Below are 25,896 nucleotides of genomic sequence, written 5' to 3' on the forward strand. Positions count from 1 at the left end.
ATCAATCTTGTCAATTTTGTCAATTTAGTGAATTTTTTCGATTTTGTTATCGTTAATTTAGTCATTTTTTCAATTTTGTCAGTTTTATCAATCTTGTCAATTTAGTGAATTTTGTCGATTTTGTCATCTCTTTTGTAAATTTTGTTAATTTTTTTCAAATTTGTCAATTTTGTCAATTTTGTCAATTTTGTCAATTTTGTGAATTTTGTCAATTTTGTCAGTTTTGTCAATTTTGTGAATTTTGTCAATTTTGTCAATTTGCTCAATTTTGTCAATTTTTTCAATTTTGTTAATTTTGTCAGTTTTATCAATCTTGTCAATTCAGTGAATTTTATCTGCCAATTTTCTCGATTTTTTCAATTTTATAAATTTCATCAATTTTATGATTTTTTCAACTAAGTGAATTTTGTCAAATCAATGAATTATGTCAAGTTTGTCAATTCCGTCAATTTTGTCAAATTGGTCTATTTAGTCATTTTTTTCAATTTTGTCGATTTTGTCATTTTTGTATTTGGTCAACCTGGCGAAAAGGTTTTTTTTCTGTTTCTTCAACTTTGTCAATAATGATAATTAGCTTTTTAGCTTTATATGCATGTTCCAAAAAAAATCCCAAATGCTTCAAACTCTACTATGGAGGGCTTGGTGGCGCTACTGTTTGGTTGTCATCTTCCATTGGCTTCAGCAAGTGAAAGTTCAGATTGACCTCCAAGCCGTCATCGTTTTTGCAAGACACCAACCCCAACAACAACAACGCAACGTTAGATCTGAAGAGAGGAAGAGAAAAGGGAACAAAAAAAACAAGCCCGAGAGCTTAAAGCTCGAGAGGATTCAGTAGCATTTGTCTTATTAGATTTAATTTGCTTCCACGGGCGAAATACTCTCCTGTCGTTGCTGCTTAAGAAAAAGCTTCGTAAGCACGAACGGCATGTGAGAAGATGAGAGGACATACATCGTCCGCAGTCCGCGTACCCGTGTTGTTTTCCCCTTCTCAGAGCAATCTGTGCCTGAATATAATGTTGGGCGAAGTTACTATCGCTTCCGTACCATGCAGTGTGGGCATGACGTACTCATCAACGACTTCATCAATTTTGGGGTCGTACCCCTTGGTGAAAACCATTTTTAAGTTTCATAACTCGGGGCTTCGGTTCCGAAATTTTTGAAATGAATCGGTTTCAAACTGATCCATAAAAATGAAAAAAATATAACTATTGGCCGGGAAAATTTTAACTGTCTTCTTCCTCCCATACGGTTTCTGTCAGGATGACATCAAAACCTTAGTGGGAGTGAATTCTGTATGTTCTCCCTTCCACACATCGACAGGTCCATACATTTAGATAGCAAGCGCGTATCTATGACGTCACGCATAATTTGACGTCATACATACGATAATCTTGATTTTAGTGATTGCTGGTTGTGGCTAGCCAGCCATATTGACACGTTTTTTGGAGTGATGATTTGATGATAATTACTATGAAAATTTTTTTTTCAAACTATTTTGTTTTTTTTTCTTTCTTTTATACATTGAAGAGGGAAAAAAATCAAATTTTTTAAGACGAAAATCATTTTTATTGTACTTCGCAAAAACGTGTGGACAATGTTTACAAAAAATCACACCAGCACACACAAATACACTGACATCGTCTGAACTCGTCGAGCTGATTCGATAGGTACCTATAAAGGTATATCTAAGACCCATAATTAAGGATCTCCCAAATCGACCGATAACTATACCTTTCTATAAGAAAGGCAAAACGTTAAAAAAGTCAGTTTAGTCCTAACAAAAATAACTGTTAATAATGTTTATGCCTTCTGTGCTAAATGGCACCATATTAATAATTTTGAAGATGTTGAGGTTCGTAAAAACCATTGTGATCAAAGTTACCCCGAAACTCGAAATCTGGTTTTGAAACAAACATTTAAGAGCAAGTTCACCGGCGTTGGGAAAAAGTGGTAGAAATTTTGACGTTTGGAAAATTTTACCATGCAAAAATGTTTTCAAGATCTTTGAGCGTTGTATTTTTTTAAAGGGTTACAGATCTTGAAAATGTTTTTGCATGGCAAAATTTTCAAAATGTATTAAAAGTGACAAAATCCAGTTTTTTCCAACACCAGTGAACTTGCTTTAAGTATGTACAACGATATAACTAAGAGCAAGTTCACTGGTGTTGGAAAAAAATTGGTTGAAATTTTGTCACTTTTAGCACATTTTGAAAATTTTGCCATGCAAAAACATTTTCAAGATCTGTGGCCTTCAAGTTTTTTAACAACACGTGTTGTAGTTCCGCATGCTGTGATGCAAAAATAGCAATATTTCTATCAGAAACGGCTGAAATAGAAACAGTGCTGTAAAAAATACAACGTCCAAATATCTTGAAAACATGTTTCCAAAATGTCAAAATTTCTACCACTTTTTCCCAACACTAGTGAACTTGCTCTAAGTTCAAAAATGATACCATTATCACCGACATTAGCGATCATCTTCAAATTATTACATCCTTTGATCTTTTTCAGACAAACAGAATAAAACATTTACTATAATTTTAAAAAACGACTTTGAATTGAACGAGAGGTTTTGAGAGGAATTAGTGCAGTAGAAGATACAGGCTTGTGCATTCAAAACGTCACTTCCAACAACTGCTTGTTCATAGCCTGTTCAAAAAAGTTAGGAAATCGATTAAGCTTAAAGGCAATCACTGTCCGTGGATAAATTTTGATCTTTGGACACTGATCAGAATAAAAAATTATTATCTCAAAAGAGTCAAGAGAAATCAAGAAAATACACATTTGAAAGAAATGCTTTATCATATTTCGAAAAAAGTAGAGGTTTGTAGGAGGAAATGCAAGAGTACTTACTATGATAATATTTTGAGCAATACATATGATTCAAAGCTATGGGGAAAAAATAAACTCAATACTCGGAAGATCAAACACTAAATCCGATATTTTCAAGACAAGAGTTGATAACAACGTCGCGGAAAACCAACACGAAGTTTTTATTACATTTAGCAATTACTTTACCAGCATCGGAAAATCTCTCGCAAACAATAAATGTAAATAATTCCCGACCGATTTCAACCTTGAGCGTTTTCAGTAAAATTTTTGAGAAGCTTTTGATAAGCAGAATGAACAGCTGTTTAAATGAAAACAACGTTTTTAACCATTAACAATACGCTTTAAAATAAGGATCCAGCACGCTTATAGCAATCTGTGAGCTGATGGATTCTATTATTCACGAAATAGACACGAAAAAATTGTAGGCGGTCTTTTTCTCGACCTTAAAAAAGCCTTGACACTTTAAACCACGAAGTATTGTTGAAAAAACTTGAGTGCTATGACGTAAGAGGCTTAGTCAACGACTTAATACGCAGCTATTAGTCAAAAAGAAAGCAGCTTGTCTGCTTAGGAGAAGAAAAGAGCTCCCTAGAGAAGTCGGAGGTTGGTGTTGCGCAAGGCAACAATATCGGACCTTTTTGGATCCATCGCAGAAAGATAAATATTTCATTCAAATTTTGTTATTCACTAATTCTAATCGATTTGAGCGATATCGAGTCATTAAACAAACACTCAAAAACAAGCTTGCCTGTTGCATAACCTTTGGTAGTATCGAACAGGAAGAATTCTTTTGAAGAAATCGAATCGAGCTACGAATCGATCGCTTAGGATTTTTTTTTGATGTTTGATGGTTGGTAACTTTTTTTTAGAGATTTCCAGGAAAGATTTTTTTTCTGGGAGGTATTCGGGAGAAGTTCCACCTCGGATTAGTAAAACTTCGAATAATACGAAATACGTTGGAAACTATCCTTTTTTTCTGGTTTTGCATATCATCCGGGCGCACAGCCTGGTAAACATAGGAATCTTGTATCAACATGGTGGCTCGAATACCACGGATTTCGGATAACCGGAACTCATAGAAAAGGTATTCTACCGAATTTTTATTACTATGATAAGATGGAAAATCCGAAAATAGGCTTCTGAAAAATATCTACATTGCAGTTAGCGTATTTCACACTAAACGTACCGGAGGCGGTCAAATGACGGTTTTCAAACTTTGAAGGATGATTACGCCTTATATAATTTTTTTTTCGCCAATTTAACGACAGGACTATTTTTATGTTCAAAATGCAAGTATTTTTGCGTTTTTAAATTTTTTCTAAGTGCTGTGGTTTTCGAAAAACGCATGTGGTATACCTATTCATACCGCGAGCGGTCAAATGACGGTTTACACTGTTTTCGTTATTACTTTCTTGTTCCTCAACCGATTTCTTTAAAATTTATAGTTTTGAAAAGCAGCTACCTTTGAAAATTCGTCATAAATTATGTATTTCGTATTTCACAAAATCTAAAGATGCCAAAATGTGACAAATTACGTCCCCTTTCCAATTCACTTTTTAAATTTTCTCTACTGTAACAGGAACAGCTTTGGCGGATGATTGATTGAAAAGTACGGGTTTTACACAACTTTTTTACTTTTTTTGTGGGCATGATCTTAAAAAAAATTTGATAAAAATTTCCGTATGTGCAACATATAGCCTCTAACTTCAGCTTTCGCAGGCACTAAGTGAATTTTTTTTCGAGCACTAAATAACTGATTTATAGCAATTTTCCTGAAGCAGGTTTTTTCATAAAAAAATTCTTGGACTTAAAATAACTTTAAAATAATTGATTGTAGCTGAAAACTGTCTGAGAAACATATTTGAGTCACATTATAAGCTTTTCAAAACTATAAGTTTTAAAGAAATCGGTTGAGAAACAAGAAAGTAATAACGAAAACAGTGTAAACCGTCATTTGACCGCTCGCGGTATGAATAGGTATATACAAAGTGTCGGTATGTTTAGTGTTAAGAAGCTAAAGTGAGGATCTACATAATGCATCGAAGAATTTTGACTAAAAGCTATTCTTATCAAGTACTTTGCTTTTGCTCTAAAATTCACCAATAATTCTTTCACATCAACTAGTGAAATCCTTATGTTACATATCCTTAACCTGAACTATAATTTATAACTAACAGACTCACGTACTCCTAACAATAAACATTATACATTACATATTTACGTACTTGAAAAACAGGTTTCTAGATCAAATTTTGCGTTAATGTTCTGAAAACGGAGTGAATTTTTGAAGGTAGGTGTTGCAAAATGTTCGAAAATGCAAATTGACAGACTGTCTGAAAATCTACCTTTCAAAAGTCGTCAAAAACTAAATGTAACGCATTTTTTAATCAAATGATGCCAAAATGTAAACTTTAATTGGCTGAGAATATATTGATTTAAGTCTTTACTGTCAAAGTGACAATCCTTGAGTGATAAGGGTGGAGAAACAGGGTTTAAAGATGAACCAAGTCGAGGAGGGTGAGCATTTCACAGAAACTGTAACAAAAGCTTATCTGTTGCATACCCATCGGGCGCATTTGATTGCGTGAATTTATTTGAAGGAAAACAATAGCAAAAACAATTAAAAAATCGTTTAATTACTCAAGTAAAATCTGATATTTGAAGTTATATATTTTTTTAAATATTTTATCTACGTTTTGACCAAATATTAAAGCGCTCAATTGAGAATTTTCCAAATTGTTTATTTAATACGTTTACAAAAGAGAATCGCTGATAGTTTAAACATTTTAAAATGTCGAAGTTTTGAAATGCGAGAAACCAAATCAATGCTTATTTTTGTTTTCTGCTAACAAATGTTCAATTAATGTGTTTTCTGATCTAAAAAATTTAATTGCTTTCAATAACCTAAGCGCATTTAATGTTGAATGTTCACCATCTGACAAGAAGTAAACCGTTCAATCGTTATGAACTATCAGCACCGAAAACATCATCAAGCCATGACAATTTTCCACAACCGGAGCGTTTTCAACCACGCGTTATTGTTAAACTTTCAAGAGCACAGAATGCAACCACACAGCCTGACTGCTATTCACGTTCTTTTTTTTGCGCTCAAAAGGCAGCCATTTCATAGAGAGATGGAGAAAAATGCAAATCGCAATCCTGCTTTCAGTTTGCAAACCACTCGTTTGCATGCATCTCTGGCCAAGTGCACAGTGCAGTATGATTGAAACTTCAGGTCAAATTCAATTTAAAATATCAAAATAGTAAAATTAAAAAAATTTAAGGACCCACCAGTTTTGTATCTTGAATTCAAAAATTTAAAGTAGTTTATTTAGGAATTTGGCTTTTTATCAAATCCTCATTATCCTTCTCTGTTTTCAGTCTTACAGTTGTGATCTATTATTGTGATTGCGATTATTTTGTATTTTTCACAATTTGAACGCTTCAAAGCCAACGATATTCATCATTTCCACATCTAGCAAAAAATCTCGGCGGCTTTAAGACCTGCGAATGCTGAAAAAAACTTTGAGAAACAATAAAAGGAATCACAAACGAAGCGAAGCCATTGACCAAGAACGTCTGGAATTTCCGAACTGACGTAAAACCTCTGTTGGCCAATTCTGGTCTGATTGCTTTACAGCGTCCAACAATTCACTTAAACATGTCACTCAGTGCTATATACGGCGAATGAAGATGTACGTACAACAACCACCAGGCAACCGGATAGTGAACGCTTACAATTTCCTACCGCTCTCGCTCGGTAAATTTCCCGTCCTACCTAACTAGTGTTGTTCGCTTCCTGGGAATCTGACTGGCAATATAAATTTCAACTTTTTTACTTTGCCTTCCATAGCTCATGATCGTTTAGTGCACTATTACTTCCCTATTTCGTTCGCTTAATTGCACTGGCATTACTATCGGCGGGACTTACTTGCTTCGTAAAGGTAACAATAAGTAGTATATAGCCGTTTACAATAATCCCTATCAGAACAGTTATAATTGAAATTATTTCCAAGCTTATTGGTAACATTCCATTTGTTGCATAGTGTAGGAATTTGTGCTCCGGGAATCGTGGTCCGTATCACTGGAAGAAAGAAAGAAAGAAATGAAATAAGATGAGTAAAATGCAGCCACAATATTGAATGAGGGAGTTTTCGTTATTGAATCAAATTCCAATAAAGAAATTTCGTATTTATGCGCGTGGAACCATAGCATTTGGTATAACATTGTTGTAGATAAATGATGCTGGAAATAATTAGGGCGGTAAAAAAAAATCACGCCAATTCAAGGGAACCTAGTTCAAAATGCAGTGGGAATCGTTTTATGGAGTCTAGAAGTCATGTTACGAAAAAGTGGCTCCAGAGAGTAGAGATTCAATGAGATCATTAAACAAATAGCTACAACGGCACCCAGTGTCAAATATTGTATGAAAAGATGTGAAATCTGGCTTTTGCAGATTTTTTGTCCTTGGGCCTTACCGTGTTTGAATGGATCACTGGAAATAGCTAATTTTTCGAGTCGAGTCGCCACTAGCGCTCAGAGCTGTCAAACCTCATGATCTAAGTAGCATAGAAAACACAGAAATATCAACAACACATAGCACTGTGTTGCACTTTGAGAGACCACGTGGACAAAAATCGAAAAAAACACATCTAAATATTTCATGAAAGTAGACACTTTGTTTAAGAAAAGCTCTTAAATTTCAGAACTCTCCCATTCTTAAGATAATGAAAAATGAAAAAAAAACTACACAAATATACATGTTAAAAAAAACAGAACAAAAAAAGCAAATTTTGATCGTTGATAAAAAACAACTTCTGCGTATAAAATATTGTCGTGAACGTTAATAATTCAGAAGTCCACCAGTTTTGCCCGAGGTTTTAACCTCAAGCAGGGGGTTGCAACCCGCAGAAGTTGCCAGTTTTATGACAATTTTAGTAAGGCACTAGAGGGTTAACAATGTTCAACGATACCGTCAAACGGGGCATCATGCAACAGCGGGGTTCGATGCAACATTTATATAACACTACATTGAATCAATTTTTAATTTAATGTATTGTTATAAAGTTATCTTTTAATGATAACAAAATGATGATGACATAATTTCTCGCATCTTAAGCTAGTTGTCTTAAGTTTTTTATTTTTATGTAAAATTTGAAAAATCGAGCAATAAATGTACAAATTTTGACATATTTTGATGCCGAAAAAAACTTGACCCAGTATGACGGATCGGCTTGATAAAATTACCTACAAACTTTTTACAGGTTTCCTCATATTATACCAACATTGTTGGTGTAAAAATATTTTTCGAGCAATCACCCAATTTTTTTACATGAATATTTTTAATATTCAGTTAGGTGTCTGGGGTTAAATGCAACAAAATGCAAATCAAAGAAATACCTTGTAAATCTCGTTTCCATGTGTTGGAATATGAATGTTTTGAATCACGTGTTTGTAAACATTTAAATTTCATTCATCCAAACATTTATTTTTATGATTTCAGCTTTTAGAATTTTTCGTAGTATTATTTAACCCCTAAATGTATGCAGCATCCTTAATTTCAAAAAAAAAGTGAAAATTTGTTTTTACAGACCCAAAAACTACTGCAATTGGTGTTGTCATGCTTAATGGTCTTTAAGACATCACAAGTATATTAAAAATTATGAATTTTCGTACGTGTTCATTAGATTTTCATTAAAAACAAAGTTTGTTGCAAGTTACCCCATTTTCTAAGAATGGTGAAAATCGTATGTTTTTAGAAAATTAAAAATAACTGAAGAAACCAATAATTTTTTTAACTACGCCAATTTGATGTCCCAGCATCCTTAAAACTTTTGATGCATAAAGGATACGATTAACTGTGAACATAAGTTTTTTAAAAGCTATTGAAGTTGAAAATTGTTGCATGTTGCCCCAGTTGACGGTACACTATAAAAATATGAAATTTCGTGCAATTTTTTTTGTTCCTTTACCTGCAAATATTTTGCTTTAAAAATCAATTCCGTGATTAACATCCTTTTAAAAAACATTTTTTTTACTTATTATAAAACTTATTATAAATTTAATATTCTACTTTATATGTATGTTGTTTTAAGCTGGATTGTTTATACAAACTGACTTTGATCAAAAATTTAAAACTAAGAAATAAAAATTAACAATTTATGTTATTAGTCTTTAATCTCTTGCGATCTGAATTTCTTAACTTGTTTGTACAACTGATTTACTAGCTAAATCTGCATTTTGATCATTAATGCTGTTTCCAAATTTGGTTCCAAATTTGAATTTGGAATCTATTTTCGATTGCATCAATTCAATACAATTTCGGAAATTGAAAAAAAAATGATTTCTGAATCTTAATTTCAGATCAGAATATCAAATATGAGTCAAAGAGTGAGTTTTATTTTATGAATAAAGCATGGAATTGAGGGCAGTTGGGTGGGTTGATGTCCTTTTCGACAAAATTAACCCCGTTGTCCCTATACCACTGTAGTAGCAGCTTGCCAAATCTGGCGAAAACTTTTTTATTATTATTAAATCAACAGATCATATATTGATCCAAATGATATTTAAAAATTAAGAGATTAACTACAAATACAAATCTACACTGAACTTAGAACACTAAGAATTTTTCTTCGGAATACAACCTTCGGAACGTCAAAATCAAAATGCCAATTATTGCAGAACTGGTCCTTTGTGAGATCTAATGTACGGAAAAATAACGTTTTTCAGGCACTCCTTCTTGTACATTTCGGAGTCCCTGGTCTTGTTTTCCCAAAAAACCGGGGTTTTTCGTCCGCAGCTGCAAATACCTTGCCAGATGAAACACTTTCTTGCAAATATATCGGCAAAAACGGATTTGAACGTGGCTGGGACATCACCCCGACCAGTGGCTTTGTAAAAATTTTGGCCAGGAAGTTGTCCAAAATCCATCTTTACGTACGTTTCGTCAGCCATGAGGATGCACCCGTCGTATTTGGTTAGAACCTTATTGTATAACTTCCGGGCCTGTCCTTTGGCTTTTACATTCTTCTTCAATGTCCGGTTTGGTTGCTTATTGGCCCGATAAGATCGTATATCTTCGCGCAGACATTGAATTTCTTGGCGATGTCATATTCCGACTGCCCTGGGTTTACCTTGATCGTTCTCAACACCTTCAAATGCAGTTTCCGATTCTTAGGTCCACTATAACGCTTGGTATGAACCTGCCGATCGACAGTATGCCTCTCACGGAAACGTTTGAGAATGCTGCACACGGTCGATTTGACCATTTTTACAGATTTCGTGATTTTTGAACCCGACCATGTCGGGTTTTTGACGTGTGTGTCCAAAATTGATTTTCGTCTAGCGGCTTCCATCACGTGTAACTTTTTTGAAACAAAACGAATCGCAATGAAATTTTCAGCACTGATAGAGGAAACATTCCCAAACAAAGTACCTTCAAAACATTCCTGATCCAAAAACTAGAAGCGCAATGGTAGAATAAACAGTGCGTCCAGATTTTTGATGATCCATGCTTTAACCTATCAGAATTTTTAACAATTCAAGTGTTTGTATATTTTTCTCAATTTGTAGGTTTTCTTTATATAATTTGAGACATTCCATTAAATTTTTGTTAATACTTACGGTTTTCGGAACAATCAGCAGAGGAAATCTGCCGACCCGTCGGCGAAACCAAAACAGTTTGTTTTGGTTCCGCATGCTTTGAGTCAATTCATAATTAAAACAATAGCGATGATCATTGATGATGACAGCTGATGATGGTAAACACGGTACAAATGTTTACATCATCACACTGTGAAGCCAAACAACTCAACTTAGGTGGTAAGTTACTAGTGTTGTCAGATATTCTGAGTGGATAGCTCAGAATATCACACGAAAATGAGAAAACTAATAAGTGAGGATATCACTTCAGTGAATAATGTTAATAGCTATCGCTTATGTTATAAGTAGTTATTTAAGGACTTGACGAACAAAACGAATAAAGATTAACTCTATTCCACCACTGAAACCTGCATTTTCAACAATTTTTAATAGTTCAATATTAATAAAGGTAAAATTCCTTACGGTCTAATCAGAATATGGTAAACTGATGAAATTACAACTACTAACTACTACTACTACTACTAAGAAGTCTTTCTCTTTTGAATTTATCGATGACCGAACTAGGGTAAGGATTTACCGGTTCAGACCGAGACAATTGCCAGAGTCAACTTCCAGTCAAAGATTGATTTTTATTCTTCAAAGGTTATTTACTTATGTTGCCGAAACAAGAAAGAAAACGACGTAGCTTCCGGTAATTTCAACGGTGTATTACAGAACGTTAAATTATCCCTGTAGTAAAGACAATTCATGCATTTAGGGATTTGAGTACTTATAATATATGTGTGCATTAGACTGCCCCAAATTTGTATGGGAAATTTAAAACCTGTGAAATGTAATACGCTGCAGGGTTAAATTGATCCTGGGCCTAGTACAAGGTCTCATGCCAAATTTTGGCCAGATCGGACCACGGGAAGGGGTCGCTCAACGAGCCTGAAGTTTGTATGGGATTTTGAGACATTTTGCTCGAGAGGAACATGAAAAACCAGTTTTTCGTCAATAACTTTTGTCTCCTTCGACCGATTTCTTTCAAAAACGGGTTTTCTTGAAGCCTAAACTATGACAAATATTTCACCAGAACGTTGCATTTCAGTTAAAGTTAAGGTAAAAAAGTTATTAAGCTTCAAAAATTGGCTAACTTTTTTAAGGGTGACATTCATCACTGTTTTAATGAGGCGACTAAATGTCCGACCAGGACACTCAATGTGAAATGCATGCCGTTTCGCCAAATAATGACCGATTTTAACAATTGCTGTTGCGCTCGATTGCAATTTTTAATGTTTTTCTAATATTTGAGTTTGGATGATATTCACTTGATAGTTCGGAAAGAAGTAAGAGTGGAAAAAAATTTTTGGCAATTAAAAAGAAAATTGCATAACCACAGGGGCTTAGGAACATGACTGGACGATTTGTGATACCAATAAATAAAAAAAGGGTTTTTCCTCAATCACTCAGGTTCCCGTCGGCCGATTTCTTTCAAAAACAATTTTTCAAAAGCTTAAATTATGAAAAATGTTTCATCCCAAGACTGCATTTCGATAAGAGTTAAGATTAAAAAAAAATTATTAGGCTTCATAAATGGGCTAACCTTTTTACGGTGGTATTCATTACATATTATTACAGCGACCAAAGTTATTGATGAAAAACTGGTTTTTCATGTTTCTTCCGAGCAAAATGTCTCTAAATCCCATACAAACTTCAGGCTCGTTGAGCGACCCCTTCCCGTGATCCGATCTGGCCAAAATTTGGCATGAGATCTTGTACTAGGACTAGAATCAATTTTAGCCTGCAGCGCATAACATTTCACAGGTTTTGTATTTCCCATACAAGTTTGAGGCAGCCTATTGTACAAATTTCCGCCTTAGGGTGGGGTTTATGTTTCATCTTTTCAACCTAACTTATGATCTTTTTTTTCTCAAAAAATCTATTCAGAATGGTTGTTGCACTCAGATCCAACGGCCAACATTTTTTATTAGATCGAAAAACACATGGACCAACGGTTTATGATGCCAATACAATATAATTTTTCGAAAAAAGGTCTTTTTACATTTTTCTCACGTTTTATTATATTAGCTGTAGCTTTCCTTTGATAGAGAATGAAGGTGAATATTTTTATTTACATCACAAATCGTCCAGTCATGTTCCTAAGCCCCTGTGGTTATGCAATTTTATTTGATTGCCAAGAATTTTTTTCCACTCTTACTTCTTTCCGAACTATCAAGTGAATATCATCCAAACTCAAATATTAGAAAAACATTAAAAATTGCAATCGAGCGCAACAGCAATTTTTAAAATCGGTCATTATTTGGCTAAACGGCATGCATTTCACATTGAGTGTCCTGGTCGGACATTTAGTCGCCTCATTAAAACAGTGATGAATGTCACCCTTAAAAAAGTTAGCCAATTTTTGAAGCTTAATAACTTTTTTACCTTAACTTTAACTGAAATGCAACGTTCTGGTGAAATATTTGTCATAGTTTAGGCTTCAAGAAAACCCGTTTTTGAAAGAAATCGGTCGAAGGAGACAAAAGTTATTGACGAAAAACTGGTTTTTCATGTTCCTCTCAAACAAAATGTTTCAAAATCCCATACAAACTTCAGGCTCGTTGAGCGACCCCTTCCCGTGGTCCGATCTGGCCCAAATTTGGCATGAGATCTTGTACTAGGCCCAAGATCAATTTTAGCCTGCAGCGTATAACTTTTTCAAAGGTCGGGTCATTTGGGGCAGTCTAGTGTGCATTGTGTTTCATTGTATATAATCTTAAATTTCAACTTACGTTTAATGCCTGTTTAGTAATTATTTGTGTTCAGTCCGAAATTCGGGTGCCGTACGGCATTGCTAGCACTTACTGTTACCTATATGGTAAATGTATGTGGATAATGTTATGCTCGATAAATAATTATATTTATATCTAGGATTTACCTGTTTCAAGTATTATTAGGCACTAACTGTGAAACTGCTCAATTTAGCAGACGAATTAGGTTTACGCCACGAATCAATACCTGTGATATAGACCTAAGTAACATAATTCATTCTTGCACTTTTAACACATCAAGTTTACCTGCGCGAAGCTATAAATTGATTTGAAGTGTTCCTTGCAAACGAGTGTAGTGTAATCCAGTGTTAGTTGTTTAAATTGTACTGTAATTGTAACTAAACTTTAATAAATTTGTTGTAAATTGTTTATTTGTTTGTTACTGATTAAACGCCTAGTCACCAAACTCTGTTATTGCTGGTCATGCACTTTACCACCTTGACGTTTCTCGCCTGTCAGTGACGGCGAATGATGTGGGGGTTCGATGCGTGACTGCGGTGCGTCCGTAGGTGACGTGACAACTTATATAGATTTTACAATCGTTCTTAAGTCTACACAGTTTTCTTATGATTTACTTAACTACGAGACGCTTGGAACTGCCAAACTTTTGGCCAATTAGAGTATAGCAGGCGCGGGGGTGGGATTCTCTAAATCAGTTTCGCGTTCATAAACGAGCGATTTAAGCGCCACCTCTTTCGAGGACCGCTCGTCGAGTTTTATTGCCCGGCGAGAAACCCAACCTCAGGGCGGGTTTTCCTAAGGATCCAAAAGCGGATGCGGAAACGATCGGGGAGACCAAAGTTAATGAGAAGTACTAGGGAAATTACACCTTCGATTCGAAGAGGTAGCTGGGGCGCGAACCACGGTCTATCCGTTTGAAAAAAATACACGCTTGCGTGATCGTCACAGGAGGAACTCACTTTCCGGTTTTCCCCTGGGTGACCGAAGCATAAGCGAGGGAACTGTTTTCTCGAGCAGTTCTTCCCGAAGCAAAAAAATAAACTACAAAAAACTAGAACCTAAAAACGAACGGACAAACACGTGAAATTCCCTTTTTCAATAAGACTTAATGTTCTGGGAAAGCTTAATTTCTCTTATTTTTCAACAAAATACATAATTGGCGGTTGAAAAAGTTTGTATTAATACGAGATGAAACGAGAAGTACATATTTTACATTTTGTACAATCTTAAGCTAAGTTTTTATTTTTGAATTTTACCTAGGATTACATCATTAGCTTTTTGGGGTTCCTTTTCTGCTTTCCCTACGTGTGCTTAGTGGGTGAGAATGGGCTGTTATTGGCGCAGCCTTCTCAACTGGGAAACCTAGTGGCTTAAAGGGTTTCCATAAAAACTGTGTGTGGCTAATTTTAGAATGGCCAAATATATCTCCTTCACATGCGCATGGGTTTTATTTTTACATTTGTACTTACAGTACCATTTCGGCTTACGTCGGCAAAGTAGAGCTGATTGTTGCGGAGTTGCCGAAAATAGATTCGACTGCTGGGCGGAGTATCACCGGCTCATCAGTGACCGGGAACGGCGTTGATTACGGCGTGTCGATGTTGGCGAAAACTCAGCGGGGATGATGCTGCAGATCAGCAGCGAATCAGTCTTGATGGCCTGGAAGGGGTTGTAGCGGGCAGACCACTGAACCACGTGTTGACGGGTGGTTCACTTCCGACAATTCCTGGTCGGGAAAACCTTAATCCTGTTCCGTGCACCTTCAGCGGGTTCGAGCGGCAGGTTGGCTAGCTATCGCTAGAAGCGTTGTGTTTGCTCCTAAATAAAAAGCCGTTGAACGGCTATTCAACGAAATAAATTAGCACACACAGTTATGAACACACAGAATCCAAAGATTTTTTTACCTTTTTTCTTTTTAAAGGCGAGCACACGATTTTAAGCACACGCACAACTAGCTAGCTAAACTTATCGTCCTGTTAACGAAGGAACAAAATATGGAACAATTAAATCTAATCTAGAAGGACACTTCACGTGTTAAATTACTTCTACGAAACGCGGCCAAGTCCAAAAACACTCGCTTGGGCTTAAATCACGGTCAGGATCAAAGTGGAAGAGGTGAATTCCTGGGATCCTCAGTAAGGTCGCAAGTTTTGGAAAATCTGGTTTTTTTCAGAGGAATTCCGATGATCACCGAAGGCGGTCATCGACCTTTCGAGCGTCGGTTTTTGCCATATATACGCTCTCGGCACGGGTTGGTAGCCTCCCTTTCCTTCCCACATAAAATCAATCTACCCTCTCATTTCGATCCGCCCTTGGATCCCAACATTTACGAGGTCAAACTCTGAAGGCGACGCTAAATCAAGAACGCCTGAAATAGTCCCGATTAAGTTCGACTTCCTAGAAGAAGAACTGGTATGCAAGCTTGAATGCAGTGTTATGACGTGAAGCGCGTGGTATGAATGCATACCTTTCTATGCAATGGCATTTTGAAAAGGCTTATTTTGTCTTGTTGCTCTTGGTTAATGTTATCAATAATATTTGAACTAAGAACGAATAAATAAATAAATAACGAAATGTATACAAATATATCTAAGTAAATATTTACAACATGTAACAGTGTTACAAGAGGTCGTCCTCTGGATAAGGGAACGATGCTTATTCAACTTAAGAAAGAGAGAAATATATGTGACTGCGAACACGATCGATGCACTTGACAACAGAGATGCCGATGTGCCTGATTTTTCAGGTATTGCCTTATTCTCGAGTCTCAGCCTGACAACCTGATAAGCCATTAAATTTGCCTGATTTTTGAAAATATGCCTGATCTTGCCTGATTTTTGCGAATGTGATGAAAAATGAGTAGTAAGGAACTCGATAAGGTACCATTGGTGAAGTGAAAAGTGGAAATGTGGCTAAATCAAAACAATCGAAAGATTCCCTTGAGTTCTTATTCAAAAACAGGGTTACTGATAATCGCTTCATTTGCTTCGAAATTTCCAATCGTTACAGACGCAACCACAGTAACGACGCTGTTAAGCATTGACTCGCGATCGAATCAAAACATACAACATAAGGACGCCGCCTTAGTGATCCATGTACTATGAATTTTCGTTCTGTTTGTGTTGCCTAGCGTTCCTTGTTGATTTTCTCCTTCCGTTTTTTCAGTCATTATTTACTCCAGCAATCATTCGCTTCGCTACTGAATGAATTCGTTTGCGAGTTGATGACGATGCTATTGATTCATGCCCAAAATCAGACTTTAAGGAAGAATGCTACTAGGGATCAATTCCTGGGATAAAGTCTAAGACTGATGTTTAATAAAATAATTCACACACCTTGAAAGGAAAATAAGCCAATTTTTGCATAAATTTGGTTTTTGGGCAGCTCTTGCGTCTAAGAATTAAATCGTTTTCCTTCATGAAGCGTTCGCGGCGAAGCATGATCGTCAGCGAGTCGAGTAGATGTCGAAGAATTCGACGCCGTCGACGCGCAATGTTTTCATTAGAAGCGAATGATGATTGTTTGATGGTTACCGATAATAGTAACTCAGAAAATAACTGGTTACTAAAGAGGGGAAGGAAAACAAACTAGGTTTGCGTCGTTCTATGCTGAAAAGCGTCGTTTCTAAAGAAAACAGGCTTTCTATGTTGAGGAGTAAAATCGTTGGTGACTAGGATCGGGGTGAAAAACCATTCTGAGCGAAGATCAGTAACCTTGTTTAAAAAAGGGAATTAAAGAGAATCTTTCGATTGCTATGATGCTTTGATATTCAATAGAATTATTCAACCAAGTAGGCTCACAACACATATGAAAAGGAAAAAAAAGGTCATCACTTTTAGCCAAATATTCGTTAATTTATCGTAGCCTGATTTTTATTTCACCAGTTCCCTGGTTCGAGTATATCGATGCATGCAATATTTACTGGCGGTTAGTGCCCTATGCGGTAACAAGTCTGAAGTCATTGACTAGGCAAGGATCAGAATATTTTTGAGTTTGTTTCTTTACATTTTAAGGTGCCAACGACATGGGTCGTCTTTCTTTGTTGTGTGGTAATTTTTTTTTTTTTTTTGTTGCTGACGGAATGTAATGGAAATTAACACTTGTGCTGTTCAAGTAGTTTGGAATTCTAGAGCAAGCATTTTGTGACGTGGGAATGTTTGGTTTATGTTAACTCGATGATACAAGGGTAGCTTTTGTACTCGAGAAGATTTATAGGTTTTGAGTAGAGATGTATCGAATATTCGGCCCCGAATATTGCCGAAAACCGTTAAGCCGAATATTCGGCTCACCGAATAGTTGAGCTAAGTATTCGGCCGAATAAGCCGAATATCTACTACAGACATGTATATTTTTCAAATAATTTTGGATAATTTATAAAATATCCAAAAGTAATGTTGTAAAAGCTACACAATCATTAAAAACTGATGGTTTCAGCAAAGCATCTAAGGTGTATCCGCGTATCATTCACTGTAGATCCTACAGGAGAATGCTGAGCGGTATCGCTTTATACCTTGATTATAGTTTATTCCAGATTTTCTGGAAATATTCAGGCATGTCCATAAATCCAGTAAAGAATCCAGATAAGTCAAATCTGGCAGATATTTGTAAATACTTCCCAAGTTTTTCTCGGGTAAATCAAATAAAAATCTTAAACTCCTCTTTTATTTTTTTTAGATTATGTGTACAATATTTCAAAAATTTCTAAATGTACATAAATTTTGCCGTTTTCTTTTTTTTTTTTCAAAAATCGTTCTGAATGCTTGACCTGGATACGTGTGGTTGAATGAAAGTATGGTTTACTTAAGGTAAAAGATAACCTATTTATCAACAACTATTTTAAAGATATCTTGCTTAAATTTGACCATCATTTAATTCAATATCAGAGAGGCAATTTCAAATAGCTTGACACCTGTTTCAACATGTTTTATTCCAGATTTCACAGGAACGGAATCTCCTTGGTGATAAACGCCCTAGCTGCGACTAGTCATCTGATGTCTTTTCAGTTATTCAGTTATTGGTAACATTTTAAGAACAGAAAGACCCCTACTTAATTAAAAAATATCTTGTAATACATCATCGGATAGTTATCATCTGGTTTAAAATAATCGAATAAAAAACATGAGGGGCATTAATATGGGAAAAATAGAAAGCATTGAAATAATCTCTTAAGGCTTTTTCATTGAAAACTCAATAAAATAATCGGCCGAATAGTTGGAAAGCTCTATATTCGGTATTCGGCCGTTCGCCGAATACCACTATTCGGTACATCTCTAGTTTTGAGAATGCTGATATTTATTATACTACAGTCGGCCATAGTCGCGGTAACAACCTGCTCTCACTCAAAAAGCTCTTTCTAACTGACAGCAACGGTCACAGTCACTCCAAACACATGATCGTGAGCTTCGATGTAAACTCAGTCATTCTGATTCGTAATGGAATTTGTTTGAGAAAAGTTGAAATAAAATATAAATTCACCTAGAAGGGAGTTAAAAAAATATTTAAGAATAATTTATGTAGACACCTGATTCATATAACATAGTTGTAAATTGTGCAGCTTTAAGAAAATTTGTGGAGGAAAGCACAAAAATCAAATGAAAAACAAAAAAGTTGTAAGCCATTCGCTGAAAACTTCACAAAAAACTAGTTTTATTATTACAAACAAGTTTTATTCTACGAAAAACTTTTTAGATGAGACAGAAATTTTGACAATTTCCCAAAAATTGCATAACTACAGGGGCTAAGGAACTTCACTATTAGTAGGGGAGAGTGGGGTATCGTGGGCCATGGGGAAACGTGGGCCACTTTTAATATCTCAGATGTGTGTTGAGATAAAAATCTCGAACCAACTGTCATCGTCGTCGCTTTGCGTGAGCATATATTTCTATATGTTGTTGACTTTAATACGCATTATATGCTTCTTTTATTTATCAAGCTAAAAAAAGTTATAAAAATTTACTTTCATAATTAAAAATACACCCGCCAATTGCATCGCTGGGGAACCTAAAGTTCATAACAAAAATATGCTCATACGCTTATGATCTTAGTTTTGTCTTGGTCTTTTACGTGGAAAAGGAATTTTTGATGAAACATCAATAAGTCACACAAACGCAACCAATTTGCAAATCATAGCTTGTGGGGAATCGTGGGCCACACATCTTTAACCACCTATATTTTTATGTTTTCTGAACTTAAAATACGTTTTCCCTATCTGTAAAGTTTTCTTATGCCTAATGAAGAGTTATGTAAAAAAAATGTTGTCCATCTATAGAAGGAATTTTGCCAAAACGTTCGCGAGCCAGGTTTTGGAATCTATTCGATCATACACAGCTCTCTTTTTTATTTCATCATCTGAAATTGCTTTAAAATAACGAAATGAATTATGAAATCACAGTTTTGGGTCAACTCATCAATTTTGCATGTTATTTGGTCAATTTGGATATAGTGGCCCATGATTCCCCACCATTTTTCAAAATCAAAAAAATATTGCTTTTTTTAAAACAGTCAGAATTTGAGGAAAATAACTTATAAAAAATAAAAATAAAAACATATGATACCTTAAAAATGAAGAAAACCATACCATTTTTTATTTTCATTTTATCTTTTATAATAAAGAAGTTATGGAACAACGAAAAAAAGTGGCCCATGATACCCCACTCTCCCATACTTTTTCGGATGTAGTTTTTATAAACTTCAATCAATTTTTCCTACATTTTGAAATATATGAACACTGACCCATTGATATATTTTCAAGTAGTTTTGTTGAAATTGTTCCACAAATAACTTATATTTGAAGTAAATGTTGTGCTTTCCCAACTCCACCTCTAGAAAGGGTTTATGTTTCATCCCTTCTACCTAATTTAGGAATAAAAATTCTCAAAAAATAAATCCAGAATGGCGGTAGCTCTATGACCTAATTATAAGAGATATTAATGTATAAAACTAAACGCAAATATTTAAATTTTTTAACGTTTCATTTTGTAATATTCTTTTCATAAATATGCATGTACCAAATTGAACAGAGATTCGTTAGGTACTTTGATATTTAACCAAACTGTTTCTTAGTTGTTAGTTCAACCTTAATTGTCTCTTCAATGTATAACATTAACTGAATTTCCCCTTAATGTATACAAACAACTAGGATCTATCTTTACGTTTTCAAAACTTGGAGCACATCCTGTTCCATATAAGAATCTTTGTGATCAATATTAAAACGAATAAATAGTCCAATTCCAAACTTTCAAAAGACTTAAAAAACTTACATAGCTGTTGAGGCCAACTGTACATCCGTCGACCCTCCGATTCGAGCAACGGCTCAGCTAAAAACGGAACTGGCAACCATGCAAAACCAAGCAGAATTGGTGAGGGTGCACAACGAAGAGCTGTCATCGAACGGAAATAATAAAAGTGAGGAAGAGCCAAACGTGGTCGAATTATTAGAGTAAAACCGTGGAATTACAACCCGATATCTATTGCAATTGAAGAATTCAGTTAAAACACTAAAATGTAAGTCCTTTTCATATTAACTTTCTGAAAAAATAATTAAAAATAAAATTTGTTTGTAGCTTTTAAGCTGATCAAAATCAAGCTAAAAAGGGTGTTTATATTGCGTTCGAAACTCTGTCGCGAGGCTAATCCGCAACAATCTTAAAAGATTTTATTTACGAAGAATCGAATCTGATATTGGAAGGATGTCACCGAAAGCCGTAAGAACCTTCAGCTGTAGCCTCTGTAAGGATCCAGACAATAACCACATGGTGCAGTGCGACCGGTGCCAATCGTGGTACCATTATCAATGCGTGGGCGTTGGTGATTCTGTGGCGGACCGGAGCTGGCTCTGTCCAAGCTGTGACAAGCATAGTACAACTGTAGCACCTGAAACGTTGAGGAAAAATGAATCCAGATCCCAGAGGTCTAAAGCAAGTACATCGACATCCGTTAAGGCCGCAAAAGCGGCACTGGACTTGCAGCAGCTCCAAGAGCAGAAACAACTCGAGTTACAACGCATTCAGGAGGAAACGATTCAAGCTGAGAAGGAAGTTGCTCTGGCGAAGAATCGCCTGGAGAGCGAGAAGAAACAACGCGAAAAAGAAGCAGCTCTCGAGAAGAAGCGTCTCGAGGATGAGCGAAAACGCCAGGAAGCTGAACAGGAATTTGAGCGGTTGCAGCTTAAAAAGGAGGCAATCCGTCAGGAAGCCTTGAGGAAGCTAGAGGAAAAATTCCTAGCAGAGAATATCGTATCCTCAATGCTCAGCTTGACGAGGACAGTAGCAGTAAAAGCGGGTGCAGTGATTTCAGCGGAAGGAGAACAAAGCAATGGGTAGATGACCTGCTGAAAAACCATGAAGTTATTTGTCATGATGAGAGACTGAGTGAAGCTGGCCCAAATCGAATCAGAGATCCACTGGAAGAACCGAAACAACCATTCAACTCGACCGAAATAGTAAACCCTAACGGAAATGCACGAAACCTAGGAAGACGTGAGCACGCTGACAGAACTCGTGAATTTCCCATCGAATCCCCAATTCGAAGTGATCATAATCAGCCCCCGGTTCCCCAAGTAGACGGTAGATTAGGAACCCAAAATCACGTTCAGAGAGAAAGCGAATTTCCGAATCAACAAAACAGCTCATCAGGTTGCAACACCCTAACCAGTGGTCAGCTCGCGGCGCGTTCAGTCTTTTCCAAACAACTACCAACGTTTACTGGTAACCCGGAAGAATGGCCGTTATTGTACAGTAGCTACCTGACTGGAACGAAAGAGTGCGGGCTTACTAACGCGGAAAATCTTATTCGTCTCCAGCGTTGCCTCAAAGGCGAAGCTTTAGAAGCCGTACGAAGCTGTCTACTGATTCCCGAAACGGTTCCTTGTGCTATGGAAACACTGGAAATGTGCTACGGAAGACCAGACGTACTGGTAAACACACTTCTAGTCAAGATCCGAAACACTCCCGCTCCCAAGGAAGGTCGGTTAGAGACCTTGATTGCTTATGGGTTGGCTATCAAAAACTTTTGCAATCACATTCTCGCAGCAAAACTAGAAGACCACTTCAACAACCCTACTTTGCTTCAGGAGTTGGTAGAAAAGCTTCCGATGGAAACAAAAATGAAATGGGCGGACTATATGGAACTCACAGGTGAAAGAAGCTTGGGTTGTTTTGGGAGATTTATGCACGAGGTTTTACGAAAGGCGATCACGGTAACCCCCTACAATTCTCATACAGCGAACAAGCCAGTGAGAGGAGAGGAGCCAAGACCTAAAGGTGGTGTGAAGTATAAAGGGTACCTCAATCATCACAGCGAAGCTCAAGCACCTGCAGAAGGCAAAGCTGATCAGCCCCATATCAAGAAGGTTTGCATAGCTTGCGAAAAGCCAGGTCACAGATTGGAGAATTGCGGTAAGTTCGAAAACAAGTTACATAACCTTTGTTGGAGTTGCCTTAAAAGTCATATCCCTTGGCCATGTCGCCGTCCTAAGGATTGTTCGTATGAAGGTTGTCGCTACCGTCACCACCCTTTACTCCACACACCTCCTTCAGAAGGACGACCGAATCCCAGCCCCAATAATTTCCATCGAACTGATAGTACTGCTATCTATCGAATCGTCCCCGTCACTATACATAACGGATCACAATCCATCCCTACCTTCGCCCTCCTTGACGAAGCCTCCGAGGTCACGATGATCGAGCAAGGTCTTGCTGACAATCTTAATCTCAAAGGTACCCTAGAACCATTACACTTGCAATGGACCGCTAACGTTACTCGCTTCGAAGAAAATTCTCGTTCAATTGACCTACAGATTTCCGGGAAGGATAAGAGAAAACGATACTGTTTGAAAAACGCCAGAACAGTCGAGGTCTTAGAGCTTCCGATTCAGTCCATTTGCCACCAAGAACTTATTGAAGAATATCCGCATCTACGAGGACTCCCGCTGACCGACTATGAATTCGCCCGACCACAACTGCTAATAGGTCTCGAAAATATTCACCTTGCCACGCCTTTGAAAATCTGTGAAGGAGCACATGGGCAACCGATAGCCACAAAGACACGCCTAGGGTGGTGTATCTACGGAGCAATTCCATGCCTAAAAACACGCAAATCCTATCAGCAGCTGTATCATGGAAGCGAACAGACCGAAGATGAGAAATTAAATGAAATTATTAAGCAACATATTATTATAGACAACTTAGGTGTTCGTAGCACAGGAATAGCACTCGAGTCCAACGAAGATAAACGTGCTCGAGAAATATTAGAATCCACCACACGCCGAATTCCTGGAGGGTTTGAAACCGGAATTTTGTGGAAAAGCGACAATGTTGTCTTTCCGGATGGGTTTTCTATGGCGCTTAGTCGGTTAAACAGTTTAGAAAAGAAAATTTATAAAAATCCGGAATTGGCCAATCGCGTGAAGGAACACATTAACGAATACCTTGAGAAGGGATACGCTCATAAAGCCACTTACGAGGAACTGAATTCTGCGGATCCGAAACGAGTCTGGTATTTACCATTGGGCGTCGTTATTAGCCCCAAAAAACCAGAAAAACTGCGACTTATTTGGGATGCATCGTCGAAAGTTCGGAACACCTCATTCAACTCATTGGTACTAAAGGGGCCGGATCTACTCACGTCACTTCCTGCAATCCTCTTTCGATTTCGATCTAGAAGGGTGGCAATATGTGGCGACTTGAAAGAAATGTTCCACCAGATAAAAATTCGAAGTGAAGATCGGTCTGCTCAGAGGTTCTTGTGGAGAGATGATCCATCCGCCAAACCGGAAGTCTACACCATGGACGTTGCAACTTTCGGTTCTGCCTGTTCACCCTGTTCAGCACAATACATTAAAAACCTCAACGCCAAGGACTATGAGGATAGATACCCTGATGCTGCAGAGGCCATAATCAATGGTCATTATGTCAATGGTCATCAAGGCGACGATGGATGGAACGCAGTGCTGTGTGCGGATTTCGGGTGAATTGTCGAGTTCATTCGAATCGCGCAGGGGGCTTCGACAAGGTGATGGTCTATCCTGCATGATGTTCAACGTGGCGCTAGAAGGTGTTATTCGACGAGCGGTGGGCGAAATGCGGGGCACGATTTTCAACAGATCCAGTCAACTTATCTGCTTTGCCGATGACATTGATATAGTCGGCAGATCATCTGCGGCGGTGGAGGAGATCTACCGCAAACTGAAAAGCGAAGCAGGAAGGATTGGGTTGATGATTAATACGTCCAAGACGAAGTACATGCTGGCCTGCGGATCCGAGACCGACCGAACCCGCTTGTCCAGTAATAACAAGGTCACGATCGACGGCGACGAGCTGACAATAGTCGAAGACTTTGTCTATCTCGGCTCACTGGTGACCGCAGACAATGACACCAGCCGTGAGATCCGGAGGCGAATTATCAGCGGAAGTCGTGCCTACTATGGACTCCACAAGCAACTGCGGTCGAGAAGACTTTGCCCTCGCACGAAGTGTAACCTGTATATGACGCTTATTAGACCGGTTGTTCTCTACGGGCACGAGACATGGATATTGCTCGAGGAGGACCTGCGTACACTCGGGGTATTCGAGCGACGAGTGTTAAGAACCATCTTTGGCGGCGTACAGGAAAACGGAGTGTGGAGGCGAAGGATGAACCACGAGCTCGCGCGACTCTACGGCGAACCCAGTATCCAGAAGGTGGTGAAAGCTGGCCGGATACGCTGGGCGGGACATGTTGCGAGAATGCCGGACGACTGTCCTGCAAAACAGGTGTTCGCTACGAATCCGGTAGGAACAAGACGAGCGGGGGCGCAACGAGCGAGGTGGTTAGAGTGGAGCGTGATCTGGCGAACGTGGGGTGCCCGAGAAATTGGAGAACGGTTGCCATGGACCGAGTGAATTTTAGGAATTATGTTCGTCAAGTTATGTCGTGAGACGGAATACTATGTAAATAAATAAATAAAATATGTCGACGACTATTTAGACAGCAGAGATACAGAAGAGCAAATAATCAGTCTGACCAACGATATTCGATTCGTACATCGCCAAGGTGGGTTTGAAATCCGAAATTTCAGGTCTAATTCTTCATACGTTCTTAAAGCCATCGGCGAGATCCCCCTTCCGCCTAAAGAGTTGGGCGTATTTCCGAAAGAAATAGAATCCGTACTGGGCATTCAATGGTTGCCAATAAACGATGTCTTTACCTTTTCCCTGAATCTTCCGAACTTTGACTGCAAGCTGTTTGATGGTTCAATTCGCCCTACAAAACGCCAAATACTAAGAATAATAATGACCATATATGACCCACTCGGATTGCTGGCCGCATTCATAATTCAAGGAAAAATAATCATACAAAAACTGTGGAAAACTGGATGTAACTGGGACGACGAAGTAAATGATGAAATATTCTCTAACTGGAAACGATGGACCAATTTGTTCTCTGGATTGGGTAACATTCATATTCCAAGATCCTACTTCGGGGCGGCTGTCCCCGAGCTTTGCAAACCAATCCAACTCCATGTGCTTGTCGACGCCAGCGAAGAGGCATACGCTTGTGTCGCCTATTTTCGCTACACCGACGGAGGCGTAATTCGGTGTTCCCTAGTGGGTGGGAAATCTAAGGTCGCCCCTGTTAAAACGCTGTCCATCCCAAGGCTCGAACTACAGTCAGCAGTGTTGGGAACACGCCTAGCAGATTTCATACAAAA

General features: G+C 37.5%; 1 protein-coding gene across 3 annotated transcripts in view; it reads right to left on the reverse strand.

Moving 5' to 3' along the window:
- Positions 1–25,896, reverse strand: part of LOC129740438 (alpha-1A adrenergic receptor-like) — a 271,287-nt gene that overhangs the window by 56,148 nt on the left and 189,243 nt on the right. For all 3 annotated transcript variants that reach the window (XM_055732112.1, XM_055732110.1, XM_055732111.1), the window contains one exon: positions 6,764–6,916. In XM_055732112.1, the coding sequence (XP_055588087.1) occupies positions 6,764–6,862 (99 nt within the window). In that variant the 5' untranslated portion in view covers positions 6,863–6,916. The remainder of the gene's footprint in view (positions 1–6,763; positions 6,917–25,896) is intronic.

Source organism: Uranotaenia lowii, chromosome 1 (genome assembly GCF_029784155.1).
Source record: "Uranotaenia lowii strain MFRU-FL chromosome 1, ASM2978415v1, whole genome shotgun sequence".
NCBI lineage: Eukaryota > Metazoa > Arthropoda > Insecta > Diptera > Culicidae > Uranotaenia > Uranotaenia lowii.